Below are 9,648 nucleotides of genomic sequence, written 5' to 3' on the forward strand. Positions count from 1 at the left end.
TAAATGGAGATGATGAACGGGACATAATTCAGTCCGTCAGATTTGTTTTTCGATTTTGAGAGCCTTAACGATCACCAAATTGGCTGAAATTTTGCAGAGATGATCTACACAAGATGATCTAGATATGTCTAGAAGGAAGTTTGAGGAAATTCGATCGGAAAGTGGTGTAAAAATAGAAATCCGCATCAAAACTCAGGTGCGGACGTCCGCACCTGAGAATTCTTGTATATATATATAACCTAGTTAACCTAGGTTTATACACATTCCTAATCAAACTAAGACAACAATGCCCACGTGATAACACACTGGGCCTCCTATTTGGGTTTTTGCTAATTATCAATTGAAGCCCATATTTAATAAATGTGTATACTGTGACTTCTAGACAGAAGTGGACACTTGGTTTGAATAATGGTGAGGGAGGGCCTGGGGGGGTATATGTTACAGATTTTGTTCTGTGAGTACAGTAAAATCTTTGTTTAAGAATGATTCTTTCCTCTTATTTAGTGATTGTGTTCTACTATTCTCTTTGTAGTTGTCGTTAAATAGTTAACTGTTTGAGATCAATAATTGGTTATATTGATTGTTTGTACCAATGTGTATAGTCTAGCTTTTTAAAGGAGGCAATAATTCAAGACCCTTGCGAAACTAGTGCATTTAGGGTTTGAAATCATTTGATTATATTGAATTTTTGTACCAATGCGCGTTAATGTGTAACGGCGGTAATTGAAGAAGTTCTTCTGCTGAAATAACAAACGGATGCATGCAATCATGTTATGCTTGAGCCTTACTAGGTAGAATTGATCTCAATAATGCATACAATTGCTTTGAGTTATTGACAATTTTTGTTATTTGACTACAGAAAAGAAGATGGGGAAGCTGCTGGAGCCTATATTGGTGTTTTGGATATCAGAAAAGTAAGCGAATTGGTCTTGCGGTCCTTGTACCCGAGCCTACAGTACCAGGGGTTGCAGTTCCTGCCGCAGAAAACCAAACTTCCTCAACTTCTATTGTACTTCCCTTCATTGCCCCTCCCTCTTCTCCTGCATCTTTCCTGCCATCTGGACCACCATCGTCTACTCAATCACCTGGTGGATTCATGTCATTTGCTGCCCTTTCTGCCAATGCATACTCTCCAGGTGGAGCTCTGTCCATGTTTACCATTGGCCCTTATGCATATGAGACCCAATTAGTCTCACCACCGGTATTCTCTACATTCAACACTGAACCATCTACTGCTCCATATACTCCCCCTCCTGAATCCGTGCAACTGACTACACCTTCATCCCCTGAAGTGCCATTTGCTCAGCTTCTGACATCTTCGCTGGACCGAAGTCGTAGACACAGTGGTGGCAGTCAGAAGTTTGCATTGTCCTATGGCGAATTCCAGCCTTACCAACAATATCCAGGAAGCCCGGGTGGCCAACTCAGATCACCAGGATCAGCAATATCAAATTCCGGCACATCTTCTCCTTTTCCCGACAGATATCCAGTGCTTGAATTTCGCATGGGGGAAGCTCCCAAACTCTTAGGATTTGAACATTTTGCCGCTTATAAATGGGGTTCAAGGCTGGGTTCTGGATCATTAACACCAGATGGTGCGGGGTTGGGTTCCAGGCTAGGTTCTGGGACACTAACGCCAGACGGCTATGAGCTAGGTTCAAGGTTAGCTTCTGGATCTATGACCCCTAATGGTGTGGGAGTCGGTTCCAGGCTGGGTTCTGGATGTTTGACACCCGATGGTACAGGGCCTGCATCTAGAGAAGCTGGCCTTCTGGAGAACAAGATCTCTGAGGTGGCATCCCTGGCCAACTCTGAGAGTGAATGTCAAAATGATGGAAATGTATTTGATCACAGGGTGTCGTTTGAATTGACTTGTGAAGATGTTGTGTGCTGTCTTGCAAATAAACCAGGTGCATCTTTTAAAACTGCATCAGAATCGTCAAAGGATAAGTCAGCTGAATTCCCAAATGAAAGACATGGTTCATCAATAACAAATAAGTCGAGCGCTGGGGACAGTTTCAGTAGAATTCCTGAAAATGCTCTGGCAGAAGGGGAAGATCATTGTTATCGGAAGCATAGATCAATCACACTTGGATCAACAAAGGACTTCAATTTTGACAACACAAAAGCTGATGTTCCCAATAAGTCAGACCTTGGCTCAGAGTGGTGGGCAAACAAAAACGGTGCTGCTAAGGAATCTAAACCTGGCAATGACTGGACTTTCTTTCCAATTCTACAAGCTGGAGTTAGATGACATAGGAGGGCTCAACATTCACTTTACCTCCCCATCTGATGTATAGCGTTGTAAAACCTCAGATCACATTGATGATTAATTGATGGAGGGCAGAGGTGAGTGTTTCTTATGACCTGGAAAAACAAAAGATAAATGCAGAGGATATAGAATGTAGAATTGTTAGTGTGAGTACTAAAAAGGAATTCTTTAGAATATCTCTTTACTTGATGTTATACAAAAGGATAGCATTCACTTGTTGTAGATGTTGTTGTTCTGGATTATTTTTTCCTCAATTTGTAATAAAGAAAAGTTCTTTACCCCCATGAATGTTCTCTTTTGGTTCATAATCTCTGTTTTCTTAATATTGGTGTTCTTCACGATTTTCTTTCTCTCTTTTTCATGATTCTTTGATAATAGAAATCTAACAAACTTGGGTGTCTTGAAGATGTAGGGCATGAACTTCATTCTCTGGTCCAATGTTTGTAGGGTAATGTAAGTTGGTGTCAACACTTGTAATGCTGGCTGAGGTCCTAAGGATAACCATGTATATATAGATATGATTGATTGAAGTTTGCTGGGGACTAATGGCCAAACCTTGTCCTTGTCCTTCCCCACTTGCCCAAATACAGATTATAGGCTTGAACTTAGAAGGAACCAGGCTATGACCAACAAACCAGGAGACCATGATAAACAACAAAGAAATAGAGCCAAATGAGCATTATTTTCAGGACCAATTCTAAAATTTTATGGCTCAAATTCCAACCTCATCACTATCAGGAATTCAGGATGTTATAGAAGCATACACTGTAGTGTGGCAAATTACAGACCAAAAGATCTATCTGTCTATCAATGCCGACCTATTCTCATATGGTTTTAGCTTCTATGTGGTGAAGGTTCAACCTTGTTGTTGTTAAGGAAGGTCATCTTGGACTTTTATTGCATTGTTTCCAAGTTCTATTTATTAATTTCATATGAAAATGATATATACCTACAGAAGCTAACATTACCCGTGAAATATTGAACACCCTTTTGATGTCTATACTTCAATAATGTCTGTCACATGATCAAGGCAAACTATCTTTTATGGCATCTAAATTGGTTTATTCGATTCGTTTTGATTTTGTTTTCTTTACTAATTCTGACAATCGAAAAACCGAACGTGTTAGTCTAGAAATGACGTATTATAAAACACAGGTGTTCCATTTCTAATTTTTCTGCATAACACCTGCTTTCAGTTGTGATTAGAAAAACATCTTTAAGTTGACATTTAACAATATATAGCAAAGTCTTATTTGGCTTAAGTATGAACTTGGGCTGCTCTTACCCATACTGCAAAAAAAATATATATAGAAAGCTTTGCCTCACATATATACAAGTATTAAGTAAACATGTTTGATGAGTTATGAGTCATGAGTCAGTATCCGATGGAGTTGTCACGTTTCCATCCAATGCCAACAAAATATAAACATATAGGTAGCATATACAGCTCGATTAACATTACCTCTTTGTCGCTCTCGCCTATATATGTTAAAGAAATTTTGTTCTCATTTTCTAGAGTCAGCAGAATAAGATCTCCAGATCCGTAACAGTCGTGCTTTACTAAAATACAGCAGAAACATAACAAGAGAGCAACCGGTTATGATATATTCCGAGCTTTACCTCATAGGATTTGTTATCTTTAGCCGATCTCAATGTCCAAAACGCGAAGTATGTCATGCACCGAAATATGATAGAATGTAATGTTTGAACGTTGAACAGTAAATAAAATTTATGTAAGTAGAGTTTGTAAACTGATGTGACAGTTTACAGTTGCGTTATATTGTTGCAAACCTCACAACAGACTTTGTGATATGTTACTGCCACCTTCCACCGACTTTGTTTATCTAAGACACTGATTGGTACAACCTTAGACCGAGCAACACCAAGAGTTACTATATATAGATTATAGTTGTTTAACAAACACAGAGATTACGAACTTAGGACCCATGCTTCACCCATATTGTCGTGAAAGCCTTTTTCTCTTTCTTTTTGTTTGTTTCTGAGTTTCTCAGATGTGGGAGATGATAAGAATCTCCACTTATTACAGAGATCCTCATATGTTTAATCAACCACAAAAGATATTAGAGCCTATATATGATGGATGTCCATCTCGTCCAAAATCACCAACCTTCTTTTTCATCAAGTGCTTGCTTTTGATTTTTACAGCTGCAGAAGACTAGCAGCTTATACAGCTCTTCCCCATTACACCATTTAATTCTTTGAGGTGAGGAGGATTTGATTGTTTGAGGTGTTCTTTTTTTCTTTCTTGTTCTGAAGTTGAATGGAATTGAATCATGTGGTTCTCTTTTTCTGAAGTAGTATTTCACATATGTGTTTTCTCAGATGAGCTCATAACCCTCGTTGCTTTTTTTTGGTCAAACATAATCTCATTGCTTGGACATGAATGATTGGCAGTCTGTTTTGCTTTCTTCCATACTTTCTAGTTCTGTTATATAGATATACAGATATCATAAGCTATGGGAATTGAGGTGATTGACAGTTTCAACCTTGCCTAGCTGATACAAGTTGTGTTTTATATTGTTTGATCAAGTTTCCAATGAAATGATGCATTGCTGTTTCACATTCATGACATGACCTTGTATATATAACCAATAGTCTTATTGTTAATTGGTTTTCCTGTTTAGGGCCTCTAAGATTTTGAGCTTCTTAAGTTGTAAACATGGCAATGGCTTCTTCTGTCAAAGTGGTTCTAGGCTCCATTGCCTTTGCAATCTTCTGGATGTTGGCGGTGTTTCCAGCTGTCCCTTTTCTTCCCATTGGGAGGACAGCAGGGTCTCTTTTAGGGGCAATGCTGATGGTTGTGTTCCGAGTCCTAACTCCGGATCAAGCCTATGCTGCTATTGATCTCCCAATTCTTGGCCTTTTGTTTGGGACAATGGTTGTAAGTATATATCTTGAAAGAGCAGATATGTTTAAGTATTTGGGGAAGTTGCTCTTATGGAAAAGCCAAGGAGCAAAGGACTTGATATGTAGGGTCTGTTTGATTTCTGCCATTTCAAGTGCTCTTTTCACCAATGACACCTCTTGTGTGGTTTTGACTGAGTTTGTACTAAAAGTTGCAAGACAACATAACTTACCGCCTCATCCATTCCTGCTTGCACTTGCTTCCAGTGCAAATATTGGGTCTGCAGCTACCCCAATTGGCAATCCTCAAAACCTGGTTATAGCTGTTCAGAGTAACATTCCTTTTGGAAAGTTTGTTGTAGGAATTTTCCCTGCAATGCTTGTAGGAGTTTGTGTGAATGCTTTACTTCTTTTGTGTATGTACTGGAAGTTGTTGTCTATCCAGAAGGATGTGGAAGATGCAACTGGAGATGTTGTCGCGGAGGAGGATGTGAGTTCTCATCGGTTTTCACCAGCCACACTATCACATTGTGCATCCTTCAACTCTGAGGAGCTGAACTCTAGACTAGAAGCCAGGAGTGTGCTAGTTTCTCCAGTTGTTGAAAATCTTAGGAACCGTGTGCCTTCAACTGAGGCTGAAATCAAGAGGGTTTCTAGCACTGGTGCTTTTGAGTCTGCAAGAAGTTCAAGTGCATCGAAGACTGAGGAGACAAATGATTTGGCTTCCCAGAAAAAGGAGGAAACAGTTGCTCCAAAAAGGGCTCCATCAAAGGAAAAACCTAGAGATACTTGTACTGCTACAGAGGCTTTGGAAGGAAAGGAAACAATGACCACAAAATGGAGAAGGATGTTGTGGAAATCTGGCGTTTATCTTGTTACAATAGGAATGTTGATTGCACTTCTTTTGGGCCTAAACATGTCATGGTGTGCGATTACTGCTGCACTTGCACTAGTCGTTCTTGATTTCAAGGATGCTCGGCCAAGCCTAGAAAAGGTACATTTGAGAAAATTGGTAATTTTAACGTATAGATTACAACTGTTGATAAGTTTCTAACCAATGACCCTCATGATTTCTCTTATTTGACCAGGTATCCTATTCCCTTTTAATTTTCTTTTGTGGTATGTTTATAACTGTGGATGGCTTCAACAAAACCGGCATTCCAAGCGCTCTTTGGGACTTCATGGAGCCCCATGCAAAAATTGATCATGTTGGCGGGATAGCAGTTCTTGCTGTTACCATACTTCTACTATCAAATGTGGCCTCAAATGTGCCAACTGGTAATGCTGATGTTTTCTCCCATGTATAAACTTCTTTATTACTGGTTTTATGATAATGTTGGTCTGTTTGATGAGGTAACGTTCTAGAATCAAGAGTTGTTGCGTCGTATAACTACTCTTAACTGTCTGAAAACTCGTATTGGTTATTATAGACGTGCATATGTTTGTGTTACCTAATGCTTGATCTCAGTGTGATTGGCCTTCTGCTGGAATCCCTTCACAAGGGACTGAATATTGTAGTTGCTAGAAGATAAGGATATCTGCAAAACTAAATCTTCTTTGATTAGGCAAGTGCTCTCAGGTACTGATGAAGAATGAAGCACCAAGTTTCATCAATTTGTAATTAACATTAGAATCACAAAATAGTCTCATAAGTCATAAGTCATAACACAAATTGAGTCACAAGTTAGATGTGAACCATACTACTCATGAGCCTAGTGTAACAGTAGTCTTGCAAGATTGGTCACTTTCATTTCCATGCCTGCAGAACTTAGGTATTTATGAGAGCGGTTAAGTGCTGATCAGACTGTGAACATGTTCTTTTTGTGCAGTTCTCTTGCTTGGAGGACGAGTGGCAGCATCCGCGGCTTTAATATCAGTAGCGGATGAGAAGAAGGCATGGCTGCTTCTAGCTTGGGTGAGCACGGTTGCAGGAAACCTCTCACTTTTGGGATCAGCAGCCAACTTGATAGTATGTGAACAGGCTCGGCAAGCTCCACACCTTGCATACAATTTGTCATTCTGGAGCCATCTCAAGTTTGGGGTGCCCTCCACTATCATAGTCACTGCTATTGGTTTGACACTGATAAGATGACACTGTTGGTGATGCAAGGTATGGTTGTATCTTTCTTTCTTGTTTTTTTTTTTCTTTTTTTTTTTTTGTTTGATAAAAAGCTTAGGTTGTATCACTTGTATTGTATGTATAGCGTTTTGGTTCAAGGAATGAAAGAAAGAAGTTTGAAGGGTATTTATTGGGCTGGAATATTGAATTTGGGGCCTTCACCTCAACGAAAATTATACAGCGCACCCGGGTGCGCCGCGCACCCGTCCATCTCCGCCGTCCATTTTGAAAAAGTCAAAAGTCCGCGTCAAATGGACGGGTGCGCTGAATACGCTCTCTCAGCTCAAGCTGAAAGGGGTATACTTGGCTGATTTGGAAACAAACAAGCTGCTTAGTTTCACAATATGAATCGTTACACTCTCACAATCACAATCCAAAGACACAGAGACAAGCCAATGTCATTTCAACTTGTCAAATTTTCAACCAATGAGTCATGAGTCATGAGTCATTATCAGATTCAGTTGTCACGTTTCCATCCAATGCCAACAAAACAAAAATATATAGGTAGCATATACAGATCGATTAACATTATCTCTTTGTCGCTCTCGCGTGTTAGAAATTTTGTTCTCATTTACTAGAGTCAGCAGAATAAGATCACCAGATCCGTAACAGTCGTGCTGCACTTCTTCCTCACTTTCTATTTTCTTTTTCTTCTCCCTCGTCTCTCTTCTATTTTCTCTTCTTCCTCTTCTTCTTTCTCCCACTTTTTCTCCTCTTCTCCTTGTTTTTCCTTTTCCCCCTTCTCTTCTCCTTCTTTTCTCCTCTCCTCTCCTCTCTTCCTTCTCTTCTCTCTTCCTCTCTTATCTTCTCTTCTCCTTCTCTTCTCTCTCTTCTTGCCTTCACTTCTCCTTGTCTTCCTTCTTTTCTTTCTGGCCTCTTTTGCTGTACTTCGGCTTCTCTCCATATACCTCTTTCCACTTCTTTTCCATATGCACCGGACACACCAAACGATAGTCAATGCAAGATTTCTTCAAGGATCGAGCCAGGGGCTCTGATACCACGTGGTGGCATATTTGGTTTAGGCTTTTCCGATCGAGGTATAGATAAACATGAATGTTGGGAGGATTAAAGGAATAATGTGGATGCAAAACATAAGACTAAACAAAGAAGAAACACTAAAATAAGAACATAACATGAATGGAGATGTGTAGCCCGAAGGCATGCACAGAGCTCCTAGGCTATCAAGGTGACTACCTTATAGAATAGGCTTTTAGATAAGAAACATAGAGGATTTTGATTAAACAACTTGATACACCTTCATATAACTTCATACTATGAGTGGAAGATTACACCATCCTTATATAGGCTCAAGAGCTGCCTCTAGCTCTTCCTAACTCGTAAACAGACAACCTTTTAGCTCTTCCAATCTCGCCGCACAATCCGCCCTCCTCCATCGCCGTAACCGCCGCGATTCCCGCTCAAACTTCGCCGCACTTCAAAAGATTTCCAAGTGCTTCCTCCTCCTGCAGCTCGGAGATCACAAGCCAAGTGATAGCGAGTGAAATCAAATTCCTTATGGCCATGAGAAGCGTCCAGAACAGCAGCGTCGACACCATCAACGCCGCCGCCACCGCCATCGTCTCCGCCGAAGCGCGCGTCCAGCCTACCTCCGTCCCCGTAACTACCTTCACCTCCTCCTCTAGTCTTTTCTGTTTCGCTCACGCAATTTGCATGATGATAATCTTGTTGTTTTTTCTGTTTTAATTCGGTTGTGATTTTTATGGAGGTGATTGTGAAACTGAAAAGTAAATGAAAAAGTAAAAAAAAGAGAGTGGGATCTTGTCTTCTTTTTTATGTTGTTGAATGCTGAAACTGAAAAAGTAGGTAACTTTTGGTACATGAAAAAGTTAAAAAGTTGAGTGCTTTTGGGTTGCTTTGGAGTCTAGAATTGATTTTGGAAAGGAAGTAATTATGCAACAATTTAATCACACAAAAAAAGAGAGCTTTAGATCAAGTACTTGTTTCAGTGTGTTGAATTTTTTGATGTGGAAGATGGATTGGATTCATGACTATCTTAAAGGTGTCTAGCAGTCATTCGATGAACTTCGACGAGGTGCCTCCTAAGTCATAAGTTTTGTAGTTTGAAGCTTTGAGCTTGGGTCCAAGTCATAATAGTGTTGTTACCATAGCATTGCAATGTTAAATGATTGATTTTACGTTTGTTGTGCAATGTGTTATGCGGAAACGATACAAACCGAATATTGATTGGAACAAATAAAAGAAAGGTAGACGAGGACACGTAATTTATAGTGGTTCATCCGATCAATGTGATTGAGTTACGTCCACTTTACGAAGTCGGCGATAAATTCCATTATAACAATTGGAGGAAGTACAATAGAGATTTGTAACAAAACTCTCAACGACCCAAACCCCAAATACTATTGTTCCTTGT

At 39.8% G+C, this 9,648-nt stretch overlaps 1 protein-coding gene and 1 pseudogene across 2 annotated transcripts in view; both read left to right on the plus strand.

The window, feature by feature from the left end:
• LOC101312100 overlaps positions 1-2,557 on the plus strand; it is a 4,412-nt pseudogene extending 1,855 nt beyond the window's left edge. The window contains exons 3-4 of the transcript XR_185313.1: positions 1,258-1,693; positions 1,759-2,557. The product of XR_185313.1 is annotated as an uncharacterized LOC101312100 (transcript). The remainder of the gene's footprint in view (positions 1-1,257; positions 1,694-1,758) is intronic.
• A 1,801-nt stretch (positions 2,558-4,358) lies between these two features.
• Positions 4,359-7,229, plus strand: LOC101312391 (putative transporter arsB-like). Its single transcript, XM_004308018.1, has 4 exons — positions 4,359-4,496; positions 4,918-6,131; positions 6,226-6,415; positions 6,967-7,229. Exons 2-4 carry the CDS (start codon positions 4,953-4,955, stop codon positions 7,227-7,229), a joined length of 1,632 nt encoding a protein of 543 aa, XP_004308066.1. The 5' UTR covers positions 4,359-4,496; positions 4,918-4,952.
• Positions 7,230-9,648: the final 2,419 nt, after the last annotated feature.

This window comes from Fragaria vesca, linkage group LG7, assembly GCF_000184155.1.
Source record: "Fragaria vesca subsp. vesca linkage group LG7, FraVesHawaii_1.0, whole genome shotgun sequence".
NCBI classification, from domain to species: Eukaryota; Viridiplantae; Streptophyta; class Magnoliopsida; order Rosales; family Rosaceae; genus Fragaria; species Fragaria vesca.